Below are 15,756 nucleotides of genomic sequence, written 5' to 3'. Positions count from 1 at the left end.
TGGGAGGATTATCTGAGCCGAGAAGGTTGAGTTTGAAGTTAGTTGAAATTTTGCCACTGCACTCCAGCCTGGGCAATAGAGTGACACCCTGTCTCAAAAAAAAAAAAAAAAAAAGGGGGGCAACATTTACTGGGACCTGCCTGCACATCTCTAGTAGCTTTAATACTATTCATAGAAAAATGAACATTCACGTTGTTTTGCATCTCCACTTACTATTAAATTTGCAAGCAAAAACAGGAACTATGAAGAGCAAAATGAGATTGTTTTTTCTGAGTGGCAAACCTAATGGAGTGTTCTTAACCTCTTGATGATTTACCATTGTTGAGATTATTCCTTAACAAGAAAACACTTTTAAAAGAATTTCCTCTCAAAGCTTATTTGCCAGATTCCATAAATTAGCTGCTACAAATGTTCTGTATCAAAGAAACTCAAACCCAGTAAGAGGCTTCTCTTCCAATGTACGAAAAAGGCACATTTCAATACACAATGCTGGCCACACTATTTTAGATAATGATGGAAAATGACAGCTGATAGCCAGTTTGGGACACATGCCAACTGTTCCCATTTGTCTGAAAATGCTAAAATTAATTGCTGTAATACTCAGTTTTTAAAGAAAATTGGTATTGATGAGAAATTATCAACTAAAATCCTTAAAAACAGAATATAGATGATGCCTCTTTGATCTGAAACACCAGTTTTTAAACTTTTAATGTTCTGAAGTGTAAGTAAACACATCTCAACAGCTTTAAATATTTTCATATATTTTATTTTTTAAACTCTTCATATATTTTATTTTTTAAACTCTCATAACTTTGCAAGCTAGCAGTAAAATATTGCCTTCAATATTTTACTAATTAGCACCGTATACCTTTTAAAGCTAACTGGAACATTGATTCATTATAAATGATTGTAAAATAAAATGATCATTTCAAATGCCAAATTAATCTCAAACAACAAGGGAACTATTATTAATTTTATCTTTTTTTTTGGCTCTACGCACAAAGATGTATTTCAAAGATGAACTTAACTATATTAGTATCAGTTTTGCCAATCTAGCAAATCAAAGTATCACAGTTTAAAGCAATAGTTAATCTCTGAAATTACTAAAGAGGCATACAAGAAAGATAAGGAATCAGCTACAAAAACAAAAGATACTACGTAACTGATTTATAGTCCCTTGTTTTTTGAAAGAATGAGGAAATAACTCAATGAAAAATTCCATGGTGCAAGTATCAGTTACAGATATGGTTAAGTATACATCAGTATTCTCTGTTTTGCTTATTAGAGTTTGGCCTTACCAAAAACCATCGAAATGTCCAGGATAACTCACAGGGACTACTGGAAGCCTGAAATAAAATTGCTCAGTGCAAAAAGATCCCAAACCATTTATATAATTTTAAATGGAAGCCTATTTTTAATGTTCACATCTGAAAAATCTTTCAAAAATATGGGAAAAAAATCTAATTATACTAAAATTACTTCCACACATTCAAAAAAGCTTTTTAAGGGATATTTTCTTTCCTGTTTTCTGATAAAGGCATTCCTCTGAGCTATGGGGTTAAGTTCTGAGCCACGACTGACTGCTTACTAGCATGCCTGTTTTGCATACCAGTAGAATCAAGTCCAGTTTTGCCATTTGTGGATAACTATGACAAGATACAAAAGCATGTGTTTGCCATAAATAGCCCTGGCTAACAGCAAACCGCTCACACTGAGCAGATCAAATTCTCTATAAGGAGCACAGTCTGGACCATAGCCAAATCCCACTACTAATGTTTAAGACTGCTATATCAATTCCTATTCCAATTCAATTTGCAAAATATATTCAGAAATAGTAGGTGAAATGACTGTTCCGAAACATCAGAAGTATCATTAAACTTTTAAAGGAATTTTACAAATTATTTTCATTATGATCAAATAAGCAATAAGAGCTTCCTGCTTCTACTACACAACTACTTAGAAATGTAAATGTGAATAAAAAAATAACTATGCTAATTTATCCAGAGAACATATCAGATATTGAAAAGTATTTATGCCAAAGTGCAAAAAATAATTTCTGATCTTCATATTAACACATAGGAAATAAATAATGTTTATAAAAGTACCATTCTTTAACAATGGTATTTTATATTAGTTGGCTTTAAGATAGAATATTTTTTAAACCAAATAAATCCAACAAATCTGGAAAGTATCACACATGAATGTTGTACAAAAAAAATTCTCAAATGACCAGTGCAGAGATTAATAATATTACCCTAGAAGTTGTGTCACATAACATTTTGCAAAATTTCCAAGGAAAACAAGGCAACATTCTCTAATATGCCACAATTTTTATTGCAACGTGGCCATGTTTGTAAGGGTGGGGAGTTTGATCTCAAAACAATGTTCCATTTAAGGCTCTTTTATACAGAAATTGCCATCATGACTGATATTCAAAATATCTTTAGTGTTGCAGGACTCACATGGTAAACATAAAAGTCCTACACTTATTCAGTAGTGTACACTCAATGGAAAACAAAAAGGCATTAATAACAGCTATTTCTTTTAAGAAGGTATGCAGGTAACAGGAATGAACATTGAGGTACTAGGATAAGTTGATGACACAGTTAACAAAACTTAATTGGCATTCCTTTTAGGATATTAAACTTGTTACAAAAAGTGCTTTTAATGCATAGTGTTATATCCGTGCTGCCATGTCACAAAAATAGGCTTGCCAAGGCAGGTGAGGTGTATGAATGCTCAAGCCTCACAGAACTGCAATCAAGTGCAACTATAAATAATACTGAAAAAAGTTGACCATCTGACCAGTGGATAATACTTTCAAGGCATTCAATTAGCTTATCCTTTGCAGTATTCTAAGCTATTCACATTGACGATCACATACATTGTAGTGCTTGCTGCAAGGGAGGCATATAACCAGTTGTTTTGGCTAAAATATGACAGGAAGGCATTCCTTGGGTTCTACATAAAAGTAACAGTATTAAACAGTCTAATGGCAATCACTGATAGGCTGCTTAAATAAATGATATTTCCTTCATTCATTGTGTTGGAAGGGCCCAGTGGAAAGGGGGAAAAAAAACAAAAAAACAAAACCTAATACTATTCCAATGGACTGAGCTGGAGAAATGCAAGCTCCTTAAGATCCAGATGGCACTTGACTGTCATTTTATAATGGTTTTCCTTCAAGTGAAACTACTACATTGCCTCCCAATTTCTCTCCAAGTGTCGAACGGTCCTTAATATCATCCAAGCCATTTACTTGCCACTCATGTTTAATACCTAAAAAGAAGAAACATTACGCTATTACTTTATTATAATGAATAAATAATAATTTCTCTGCACAAAATAATCAAGATTGTACCTGTAAATTTCTTTTTAATGGCATCTTTAGAGCTAGCATAAATCATCTTGCTTTTTAAAGGTGCACTTTCAGGAGCCCTACAGAAAAAAAAAAAAAATTACTGAATCCCATTTGTAAGAAAAACAAAGGTAAGACTGACTATGATAACAACAATCCTTGCATTTTAAAAGTACTTTTTTCTTTTGTTTTTACACACCAGAATATAAATACTAGGTCTTCTTTCTTAGACTCTTTTGTTTCGTATGTGGCATCGTACAAAGCATATCGGCAATCATTCAGAGGTAGCAACTTCACAAAAGATGTGTAGGGGTCCTCTACAGTATCACCAATGTCACCCACCAAGATCTGCTTTGCTTCCTCTACAATTATTTGTCTTTTGTCATCGCTTAAACAGAAGAGAACTGCTTTCTTTCTCTTTTTGATCTCCTCTTGTGTAGAAGATTTCCTTACTTTCATATCATTAAAAACTTTTATGACTTCATCATTCACTGTAACTCCAGAAGCCTGAAAATAAACAGAACAGTAATTCAGAACACGTATTTTGGTTTTAACCAAAATTACTGTTTGCCTAGAGAAGACTCACTTTAGTCTGGACATCAAAAATTGCACCGTACCATGTAAGTCGTCCAATCAGATTTGTCACATTTTAAGAATCAGTAGACGATACAGCGAAGGAGTCTAACTCATCCTGCCCATTCATCCTTCTTAAAGGGGTTTGGATGTGGAAGCGAAAGGGACAAATACAAGTTGTCCCATCCCTGAAATGTTTCCTATTTCACTGGGTGATGTCAGAGCTTCAGGAGCGGCAGCAAAAATACCTTCTGTATTGTGTCAACTCGGCTGGCCTTAAAAAAACACTTTTGGATTTCAGTTAATGCTTCTACTATTTTTTTCTTTAAAGTCATCCTAGCCACTGACGTTTCCTCATAAGGAAAGAGAATCAAGTGTAAACTCCAAACCGCCCACGGCCCACAGCTCACATGCAGACACTCCAAAACTAACGGAACGAGTGTAAAAGCATTTACGGCGAGAAAGCATTTTAAAAAGTGTTTTCCCTCTTTCTTAATCTCCCGTAAGGGTTTCATTACAGGCCATCCAGACCCTGACCCACACAGCGTTCGCAGCACGTACCAATTTTAAAGCCTCGCGTGTTAAGTAAAATTAGGAAGCGAAGGGCAAAGGCGGCGCGAGCGGCTGCAGTCCGCAGACCCTCTCGCGCCCCAGCCCGCCCGGCCCCGACCCCGACCCCCAACCTGCGCCGGCGCCCGGGCCCTCCCCGCTCCCCAAAATCCAAAGAGCAGCAGGGCAGGGCCTGACGGCCGGAGGGCAGGCCGGTCGGTTGGAGAGCAGCGGAGCCGCAGAGCAGAAGCGCCCACCTTGGAGGCCAAAATCAGGTTAAAATGGCGGCCTCACTCCCGGGGCCGTGCGGGGCCGCGCGGGGGGCTTTTCTCGCCATGCCGCGGCCTCCCGGCCAGCGCGCTCGTCTTACCATAGTGCCCTCGGCTGTGGCTGCGGCGGCAGCTCGGGCTCCGGCTCTGTGGCACTGGGAGGAGAAGGAGGGGCGGGCGAGCGGGTGGGCAGCGGAGAGTGCGGGGCACGCCGGGAGCTGCAGCCCGAGGGAGGCGGCGGGGCTCGGCGGGCCGCAGGCGGCGGGCGGGGCGGTCACGTGGGCTAGCCGGGTCCCTAGCCGGCGCCGCGCGCTCGCAGGCCGGCCCTCTGTCCCGGCCCCCCGACTGCCCGCGTCCTCAGCCTGACCCCAGAGCGCGAGCTCTGCAGGCCCGGGGGGCGGCGCGGCGGTAGTGGAGCCCGGGAGCCTGGCAGAGTCGCCTCCAGCCCCCGGGCACCACCCGTCAGTCGGCGGGAGAAAGTGCTGGGCTCCCAGAGGGGCGTTTCCACCGCCTCCACAGGGCCCTGCGCCAGGGGTGGGTGCGTGTGAGGGGAACTCCTGCGAAGGTGTCTTTCCTTAGTTACCTGTGGTTTCCCCGAAAGAGGCTGGATTTCGACATTTTGAGTCTTTTTGGAAAACCCCCAGTTATTTAGAGATAAATTACTACACGGGATTGCCCCAGTTGATAGTACTTAGCAAAAACAAAATGATACGGAGTGTTGGTAAATCACTTTTCAAAACTCTAGTTGAAATAATAATGATGGTAAAAAAAAAAATTAGGTGGTAGCATTCCTTAGTAATATCCTTTTACATTTTAGACCTCATAGGAAATGGATTGTACTCTCTCTTAATAGACATTTCATGAAGCTCCAGCTATGACAGCTGACATCAAATAAGCCGACGCAGTCTCTTCTAGCAAAGTCCGTATAACTGCGCCAAGGCAGTTTCTCTCTCTCTCTCTCTCTTTTTTTTTAAATCTTAACTCCTCCATACCTCAGGGTTCTTCGTCTGTAAAACAAACTGTTATTAAATTATCGTTAAGGCCATTTCCAGCTTTAGATTTCAGTTTCTGAGTATATCAGTGTTCAGTAGGAAATGGTGTGTTTGTGGTGGTCTCAGGATTGAGGTTAGGCAGGAAAATCATGACATGATGTTTGCCCTAGATTGTGTGATAAGTGCTTTTAGCCAAAATTTACTGTATTTTGAATGGAACATGCTAGGCATTGAAACCTAGACCTACTTTTCTGTCTATATCTTGGGTTTGTTTTCTCAATTGGAAGATAGACTTCGTTTAGCGACAAAAATTGAGAAGGAATTTCCCAATGTCTAAGCATGAATCCCAAGCAAGTGGATAATACTTTATATCTAGCTGGTACATTACAATTTATGGAACCTTTCACTTTATCTGTTGAACTTCCAAGAAGTCATGGAGAATGTCTCTCCAGAGCTCTGATCATCTGCTGTGTGTAGGTATTAGCAAATTCCTGTTCGCTTCATCCTGGGGTCACCTTCCCTTCCCAACCTCAGAGATTTGCTGCAGCCTCAGCAGAGACCAGGTCTGAAGACACTGGGACCTACAGTGGGTGTCAGAACCTTACCCACTAAAGCTGGGGATTCCAAAGATATTAGTCACCCCCTAGCTCGGACTTCAACCCCTTTCCAAGCCTCTCATTCCCTCTTACCCTCCCCAGACGGAGATGGTAATTCCCATGTTCTGGGATTCTTTTCCTGAAGTTATTTTTGTCTTGCATATATTTTGTTACCTTATAATAACTTGTTTATGTCTTCTGCCACCCTACTGTGCTGTAAGCTCCTTAAGGATCTGAGTCCTAGTTACCTTTGAATTTCTGAAACCTGACACATAGTAGGTGCTTAATAGATGCTGAAATAATAAATTTAAGATGCTTTAGTGCTGTATAGAGAGAATGAAAAGGAAGCTTCTGAAGGTTGTGAAGGCTTTCTACATGCCTTTGTGAGGATGGCTCTGAGAATGTCAGGGTCAGTAGCAGCTTCCTGCCTTCACCCCTGTGAGTTATAACCAGAACTTACCACCACTTGGTAAAGGGGCAGCATTGCTAATCATCGCTGCATGAATTTTGGTCACTGTGTAGTGGAGGGATCTGAGTGTCAGATACGACGTGTATTAGTGTTCAATTGTTGCTATAACAAATTACCACAAAATTACTTGCTTAAAATAACAAAAATTTATTATTTATTGTCTCACAGAGTCAGAGAAATAAGTCTCTCTCTATATATACATAGGTTTTTAAGAGATAGTCTCTGGTTCTGTTGCCCACCCAGGCTGCTGGAGTGCAGGGTGTGATCATAGGTCACTGCAGCCTCAAACTCCTGGCCTCAAGTGAGCCTCCCACCTCAGCCTCCTGAGTAGTTGGGATTACAGGCATGAGCCACCACAACTGGCAGAAATAAGCCTGATGGGGCTAAAGCCCAGAGACTGTAGCGGGATACTCCTTTGCCTTTTCCAACGTCTAGAGGCTGCCCATCAATTTTTTTTTTTTTTTTTTTTTTGAGATGGAGTCTCACTCTGTCACCCAGGCTGGAGTGCAGTGGCGCGATCTCGGCTCACTGCAAGCTCTGCCTCCAGGGTTCACGCCATTCCCCTGCCTCAGCCTCCTGAGTAGCTGGGGCTACAGGCATCTGCTACCATGCCTGGCTAATATTTTGTATTTTTAGTAGAGATGGGGTTTCACTGTGTTAGCCAGGATGGTCTCGATCTCCTGACCTTGTGATCCACCTACCTCGGCCTCCCAAAGTGCTGGCATTACAGGTGTGAGCCACCATGCTCCACCTGCCCATCATCTTTGGTCTGTGGCCCCAGGCAGCAATTGCATCACTCTGACCTCTGCTTCAGTCACCACATTTCCTCTGACTCTGTCTCTCCTGCCTCCGTCTTTCACTTATAAGGAACATTATGGTTACCTTGTACCCCACTTGGTAGTTTAGGATAATTCCCCCTCTCAAGATCCTTAACTTAATCACATCTGCGGAGTCCCTTTTGTCATATAAGTTAACATTCAAAGACTTTGGAGGTTAGGATAGGAACATCTTGGTGAGGAGGGGTTGCATTATTCTGCCTACCATACAACTATTCTGAGCAATTTCAAGCTCAAGCAAACAATTAACAGGTGTGACAGAAGGACACCAAACAATCTGGTACTAGGTACTTTTGTGCTGTAAACAACTAAGCTATAATTATCCACTTACCAGACCACACATGGATGGCAGTAACAACTATTAGGAACTTCGTGAGAGCAACCACTGAATGCAATCTCAGCTCAGACACTAGTAGCGGTGCAGTTTCAGGCCATTGATTTAGCTGCTGTAAGGCTCAGTTTCCAAATCATGTGTAAAATAGGGATTCTATGACCTCTTCCCTCTCAGGATTATGGGGAGCATCAAGAGAGATAATGCATGTAAAGCCCTTGTCCAGCACAGAAATAGGAACCCTGGAGCTATTATTACCACCAGTGCAGAGTGAAGATGAAAGCAGTGATTTTATCAACTCATAGGCAATAGTCATGAAGCTGTCCCAATCCTCATTGATTCTGAAGGCTCAGCTAAAGTTTGTTTACTCAAGATTCTTTAAAAAATTGGAAAGGTGATCATTCCTTAATATATATAATATATTCCTCCAAAAACAATCTATTTTTATTACATATGTATTTATTTACTTACTCACTTATAGAGATGGGGGTCTTACTATGTTGCCCAACCTGGCCTCAACTCCTGGGCTCAATCCTCCCGCCTCGGCCTCCTAAAGTGCAGTAATTACAGGCGTGAGCCACCACACCTGAGAAACAATGTGGATGGAGTTTCTGTAGTGTGTAAAAGTTTGAAAGAACTATCTAAAACAATGAATCTGGAAGATTATGCAGACAAATTCTGTGTAAGCCCTACTCCCTGTCAAGAGACATCACATTCTCAGCTTCCACAGCCACTTCCTGACAAAGACAAATGTAAGCATAAAGACACTACCACTTCAAAATGTACCTTTTTACTGACATGCCTTCCTAACTCTGACATATCCTTCCTAACCAACACCTGAGCTAAAAGACTGATGAGGAGTCAAGTCCTGTATTTTTCTAAATCCAAGTTGAATTTAGACCTAGAAAATAAACACAGTGGGAGGTGTTTTTTGGAGTCCAATCACTGTGACTCACTCTCTGATCCACAAACTCACTTTGGGTCTTACATGTCCCGTCTCTGGTTCTTTCTAATTTAGGAGAATGACCTCACAATAAAGGAATTTATCAGTAATCTGTGTCACATGAAGTGGTAATGAAAAGGTAGCAGTATTGAAATGCAATAATTAGTGAAATGTAGTTCAAAATGGTCTCAAACTATAATTACCGACTTCAATGGTATAATACATACCAGCTTCAACTTATTAACTCAGACACAATTTATCAGATTCACCCACCAGTTATTTGTAAAACCTCAATCACAATGTTAATTAATAATGCATTGATAGTAATTGAATTGTGATAGTAAATAGCAACTGGTTACCTAAATTATACAATCCATATAAAACATCATCTGATAAAAGAAACTTGCTAATAATTTATTAAACACTCCTTTGTTTAACTTACTTTTTTACAAAAGCAGTAGATTTTGGCTGGGTGTGATGGCTCATGCCTGTTATCCTAGCACTTTGGGAGACCAAGGTGGGCGGATTGCTTGAGTTCGAGACCAGCCTGGGCAACATGGTGAGACCTTCATCTCTACAAAAAAAAATATATATATATATTAACTGGGTGTAGTGGTACGTGCCTATAGTTCCAGCTACTTGGGAGGGCTGAGGCAGGAGGATGGCTTGAACCCAGGAGGTCGAGGCTGCAGTGAGCTGAGATTGAGCCACTGCACTCCAGCTGGAGTGAGACTCTCTAAAAAAAAAAAAAAAAAAAAAAAAAAAAAAAGTAGATTTTATTTTTGTTTTTATTTTTTAAATTTATTTATTTATTTATTTGAGACGGGGTCTTACCATCACCCAGGCTGGAGTGCAGTGGCGCAATCATGGCTTACTGCAGGCTTGAGCTCCCTGGGCTCAGGTGATGCTCCCACCTCAGTCTCCTGAGTAGCTGGGACTACAAGCGTGTGCTACCACGCCCAGCTAATATTCGTATTTTTTGTAGAGATGGAGTCTCCCTCTGTTGCCTAGGCTTGTCTTGAACTCCTGGGCTCAACGGATCCTTCTGCCTCAGCTTCCCAAAATACTGGGATTACAGGCATGAGCCGTGACACCTAGCCAAAAGCTGTAGATTTTAAAACCATAGGCTAATCATACAGGCATGAAAAATGTAACATATAAAAACTATATGTTAAGGGACATGAGTAAGAGTTGGAGAGAGATCATAAAATGAATACACGCATGAAGAGTTTATTCATTCCATCCATTAATGCCTTTATTTCATTTATTGAGCACCTCTGCTGGGTGTTGGGAATGCAAAGATAAACATAACATAGTCCCTGCCTTGAAGCAAGTCAGTCCTGTGGGAGCACAGCAAGGAAGCTGACATTTATGAAACAGTCCCATGCATGCTACAATGGCATATGCACAGAATGTCTTGTGAGCACTAAAGAGGGCCACCAGTGCAGTGTGGAGTGAGTTCGGTCTTAAGGGACAAGTGGGCATTTACTAGGCAGATGAAGGAAGGGTACTCAAAGCAAAGAGAACCAAATGTACGAAGCTACAGTGCACGAGTGAAGCAGAAGAAACCCCAAGTAGTTTGTTGGAGCCTCTGGGTTTGGAGGGAATAAAGAAGGAATGGTAGGAAGTATCAGATCTTATGAGCCTTATAGACAATCTTACAGTCGGAACTTTATTCTGCAGATCATAAAGGAGACATGATTTTTCAAATGTTTTTAAAATAATAAGTATATTGAGATACTCACAGACCAAGAAATTTGCCTTTTTAAGTGTACCATTCCATGTTTTTTAGTATTGTGCAATCCCATCACAACTATCTAATTTTGAATCTTTTTATCACCCCCAAAAAGAAAACCCCATACCTATTAGCAGTCACTTTACATTCTGTCTTCCTCTGAGCTCCTGGCAACCATTAGTCTACTATCTTTGCAGATTTCCCTGTTCTGGACATTTTATATGAGTGGAATTTTATAATATGTGATCTTTGTGACTGGCTTCTCTGACTTAGCCTGTTTTCAAGGTTCGTCTAAGTTGTAGCATGTATCACTACTTCATTTTTTATAATCAAATCGTATTCTGTTGCATAGAAATACCACACTTCCTTTATTCATCAGTTGATGGACATTTCAGTTGTTTGTACTTTTTGGCTATTATGAATAATGCTGCCATGAACATTCATGTGCAAATTTTTGTGTGAACAGATATTTTCATTTCTTTGGGTATATACCTGTCAGTAGAATTACTGGGTCATATGGTAACTTTATATTTTAACATTTTGGAGAGGTCTCAAACTGTTTTCCAAAGTGGCTGCCCCATTTTATAATCCCATTCATACATTTTATAATCCCATTCATACATTTTATAATCCCAGTGTATGAGGATTTCAATTTCTCCACATCCTTGTCAACATTTGTTATTGTCTGTCTTTTTTATTTTAGCCATCCTAATGGCTGTGAAGTGGTATCTCATGGTGGTTTTGATTTGCATTTCCCTAATGTCTAATGATACTGAGCATCTTTTCATGTGCTGCTTGTATCTTCTTTGGAGAAATTCCTATCTTTGCTCCATTTTTAAATTGAGTTATTTGTCTTTTTATTCATTTGTAAAAGTTTGTCATATATGCTGGATACAAGTCCCTTACTGGATATATAATTTGCAAAAAATTTTTCCATTTTGTGGGCTGTCTTTTCACTTTCTTAATGGTGTGCTTTGAAACTAAAAAGTTTTGAATTTTGATGGAGTTTATCTAATTTTTCTTCTGTTGCTTGTGCTTTTGGTGTTACATCAAATAAATCATTGCCTAATCTAAGGTTATAAAAATTTACTCACATATTAAGGGTTTTAGAGTTTTAGTGCTTATATTTAAGTCTATAGTCTATTTTGCATTAATTTTTTAATATGGTCAGGTAGTGGGCCAACTTCATTCTTTTGCATATGGATATCCAGTTGTTCTAGCACCATTTATTGAAAAGACTAATTTTTATTTTTATTTTTGGAGAAGGAGTCTCACTCTGTTGCCCAGGGTGGAGTGCAGTGGCGGCATCTCGGCTCACTGCAACCTCTCCCTCCTGGGCTCAAGTGATTCTCCTGCCTCAGCCTCCCGAGTAGCTGGGACTACAGGCACGTGCCACCACATCTGGGTAATTTTTATATTTTTAGTATTTTTAGTTGAGATGGGGTTTCACCATGTTGGCCAGGTTGGTCTCAAACTCCTGGCCTCAGGTGATCCACGCACCTCGGTCTCCTAAAGTGCCGGGATTACAGGCGTGAGTCACTGCGCCTGTCCTCTAATTTGTTTTTTAAAATGTCATTGTAAGTATGCTGGCAATCACATTCTAAGATGCCATGAATTTTTAGATTTATAATTGCTTATTGATGAACTGAACTGCTAACAAGAAAGGAATTTCTCTTGTATTTCACTTGGATTACTTATGCATCTGGAGATTAAGTTATTAATGAATGTCAATGGAAACATATATTTTAATTAATTAATTAATTATTTTTGAGATGGAGTCTCGCTCTGTTGCCCAGGCTGGAGTGCAGTGGCGTGATCTTGGCTCACTGCAACCTCTGTCTCCTGGGTTCAAGCAATTCTCCTGCCACAGCCTCCCAAGAAGCTGGGATTACAGGTGCATACCACCACGCCCAGCTAATATTTTGGATTTTTAGTAGATACGGAGTTTCACTATGTTGGCCAGGCTGGTCTCAAACTCTGGACCTCAGGCGATCCACCCGCCTCGGACTCCCAAAGTGCTGGGATTACAGGCGTGAGCCACTGCGCCTGGCCAGAAATATATGTTTTTAAACCACTTGAGTTTCTACTATGTGCCAGGAACTGTGCTAGACACTGAGTGTAAGATGGTCTAGAAAACAGACATGGTCCCTGCCTTTGTGGAGCCTGTAGGCTAGTGAGAGAATAACAGGGGTCCCTGATATAAACTAGAAGAAGTAAAGAAAGCTTTTCCAGTTGAAAAGTCCTCCAAATGAAGGCAAAGCATGAAAAAAGACTAAGAAGGAGCTTGGCTCTTTTGGGAAAATAAAAGGCCAGTAGAACTGGAGTGTAGTGAACAAGGAGAACAGTGGCAGATAAGGCTGAAGAAATGGTCAGGGGCCAGTTAATGCAAGGCTTTATAAACCATGTCCCAAACTGTGTTTTGAGGCTCCCTGGGGTGCCCCAGCAAACTCACCAGGATGCCTTGGATATTTTTAAAATTTGAGGGAAACACAGCGACATCTGTCGAACATCACAGGAACGACTACCTCGAGCTAGTTTCCACTTTAAATCCAGTTACGTTCCTTTGGATGTGTTTTTCCCTCCTTGCTGTGATAAAAAGCAAGACTTAAGGGAAAATCGGTGTGGAGCAAAAGATGAGGATGGCTGTGTCCAATACAGTTCTAAGGTTTGAAAAGTTATGCAGTGCCCAGTAGATGCTAAGTTGTTAGGACATGAATATTTATTGTTTGGATCTAACTACTTAATAGACCAAAATGTTAGTTATTTCTTTTGGCCTGAGTGGGCCTTGAAAAAAACTGCTGAGACACTATGAGCACCTTGAGCCAAGAAAATGTGGGAGTCTTTACTGTTAAGGATTTTGGGGTTTTGTTCCAAGGGTTACAGGATGTTCTGGAAAGGTATATATGTATGTATGTTTTATTTATTTGACACGGTCTCACTCTGTCACCCAGGCTGGAGTGCAGTGGTGTGATCTTGGCTCACTGCATGCAACCTCTTCCTCTTGGGCTCAAGCCATCCTCCTGCCTCAGCCTCCCGAGTAGCTGAAATTACAGATAAGTGCCACCATGCCCGACTAATTTTTGTATTTTTAGTAGAAACAGAGTTTCGCTATGTTGCCTAGGCTGGCCTTCAGACTCAGTGATCTACCTGCCTCGCCTCCCAGAGTACTGGGATTACAGGCATAAGCCACCATGCCATGCCTGGCCTGGAAAGGTTTTGAAAAGAGGAGAGTGCTGTGGAGGCTTTAATATTTTCCAGTAAAACAATATTTTAAAAATCTGGACATTTTACCTAAAGTGATTTTTTCTTTTTTTTTTTTTTTTTGAGACGGAGTCTCGCTCTGTCACCCAGGCTGGAGTGCGGTGGCCGGATCTCAGCTCACTGCAAGCTCCGCCTCCCGGGTTCACGCCATTCTCCTGCCTCAGCCTCCCGAGTAGCTGGGACTACAGGCGCCCGCCACCTCGCCCGGCTAGTTTTTTGTATTTTTTAGTAGAGACGGGGTTTCACCGTGTTAGCCAGGATGGTCTCGATCTCCTGACCTCGTGATCCGCCCGTCTCGGCCTCCCAAAGTGCTGGGATTACAGGCGTGAGCCACTGCGCCCGGCCTGATTTTTTCTTTCACGTATTTGTTCAATTATCACAATGTCTTACTTAGGCTTGAATTTCAATACTCTCCTTAACAGATAATTTTGCCCCACAGCTAGTTAGAGACCAATCAAGAATGGAAGCAGAGTCGACTTAACTGGCTTTTAAATTATTTCTTCTTCCACAAACTGCCTACAAAAGGCTGAGGGGGATGTGGGAAGGACTCACTACTTTTCTGATGTCCCTGGGGTCACTTAAAGTTGGAAAGGATGGAACAGATTTCCTAGGCCTACAAAGCTGTCTCCTTTCCAAGGTGCTTGAAATTTTTATCCTCTCAAATGGTTTTTGTTTTTTAAAGGCAGCGTCTTCCTCTGTTGCCCAGGCTGGAATGCAGTGGTGTGATTATACCTCACTGCAGCCTTGCTCTCTTGGGCTCAAGTAATCCTCCCATATCAGCCTCCCCAGTAGCTGGGACTACAGGTACATGCCATCACGCCTGGCTAATTTTTAATTTTTTGTAGAGACGGGGTCTCACTGTGTTGCCCTAGCTGGTCTCAAATTCCTAGTCTCAAGCAATCCTCCCACCTCAGCTCCCAAGGTGCTGAGATTGCAGGCATGAGCCAGTTTGCCCAGCCTTTCTCACATGGATTTGAAACATTATAGCAGAGATTGCCGGGGCCACCAATGTCCATTCTTCCCTTGCACTTTAGTAAAAGAATGTCAGTCCCCACTTTATTTGGAGCTTATGTCCCCAGCTAAAAGATTGAATTTTTCCTCCTCTCTGACAAGAGATATGGCTATGTGACTAATTCTACCAATATCAAGTCAACTTCCCAGGAGGCTGCTTTAAAAGGAGCTGACTCAGGCCAGGCGCTGTGGCTCCCCCTTGTAATCCCAGCACTTCGAGAGGCCAAGGTGGGTGGATCACGAGGTCAGGAGATTGAGACCATTCTGGCTAACACGGTGAAACCTCGTCTCTACTAAACATACAAAAAAAATTAGCCGGGCATGGTGGCGGGTGCCCGTAGTCCCAGCTACTTGGGAGGCTGAGGCAGGAGAATGGCGTGAACCCTGGAGGTGGAGCTTGCAGTGAGCTGAGATCACACCACTGCACTCCAGCCTTGGCGACAGAGACTCTGTCTCTTAAAAAAAAAAAAAAAAAAAAAAGAGCTGACTCAGCTGGCAGGTGTGTTCTCTCTTGCCTTTCTGTCGTTCCTTCTTTTGGCTTGTGTCACAGATGGTTAGAGGGCCACCAGCCCTCTTGGACCATGAGATGATCTTGAGAATCAGTGTCAGTTGTTAGGATGATGGAGCAGAAAGAGAGAGGGGACCCTAGATCTCAGATGATTATGGAGCCACCATGCCAGTCCTGGACAGCCTTCCTGTAGACTTTAATGTGATAGGGAAATTTCTTTTTTTTTTTTTTTTTTTTTGGCGGGTGGGGAGGGGAGGACAAAGTTTCGCTCTTGTTGCCCAGGCTGGAGTGCAGTGGCGCAATCTCAGCTCACTGCAACCTTCGC

General features: G+C 41.6%; 1 protein-coding gene across 3 annotated transcripts; it reads right to left on the bottom strand.

Annotated features, from left to right (window-relative positions):
• Positions 1–750: 750 nt before the first annotated feature.
• On the bottom strand, positions 751–5,005 carry LOC105477961 (cofilin 2). Of its 3 annotated transcripts, XM_071100341.1 has the most exons (5): positions 4,851–4,934; positions 3,976–4,206; positions 3,558–3,865; positions 3,362–3,438; positions 751–3,279 (listed from the first exon to the last, which is right to left on the bottom strand). In XM_071100341.1, exons 2-5 carry the CDS (start codon positions 3,976–3,978, stop codon positions 3,167–3,169), a joined length of 501 nt encoding a protein of 166 aa, XP_070956442.1. In that variant the 5' UTR covers positions 3,979–4,206; positions 4,851–4,934; the 3' UTR covers positions 751–3,166. The 3 variants fall into 3 exon arrangements, with proteins under 3 accessions (XP_070956442.1, XP_011733170.1, XP_011733172.1); XM_011734868.2 differs by lacking the exon at positions 3,976–4,206 and having other exon boundaries at positions 4,851–5,005; XM_011734870.2 differs by lacking the exon at positions 3,976–4,206 and having other exon boundaries at positions 4,738–4,907.
• Between the last annotated feature and the right edge of the window lie 10,751 nt (positions 5,006–15,756).

Source organism: Macaca nemestrina, chromosome 7 (assembly GCF_043159975.1).
Source record: "Macaca nemestrina isolate mMacNem1 chromosome 7, mMacNem.hap1, whole genome shotgun sequence".
NCBI lineage: Eukaryota > Metazoa > Chordata > Mammalia > Primates > Cercopithecidae > Macaca > Macaca nemestrina.
This window is presented reverse-complemented; position numbering and strand designations above follow the sequence as displayed.

Bases quoted from the DNA above. Each gene is read 5' to 3' on its own strand.
- LOC105477961 (XM_011734868.2), bottom strand. The intron at 3,439-3,557 runs GTGTGTAAAAAC...TTTTTTCTGTAG, and splicing joins GACCTAGTATTTATATTCTG to GGCTCCTGAAAGTGCACCTT. The intron at 3,280-3,361 runs GTACAATCTTGA...TCTTCTTTTTAG, and splicing joins CATTAAAAAGAAATTTACAG to GTATTAAACATGAGTGGCAA.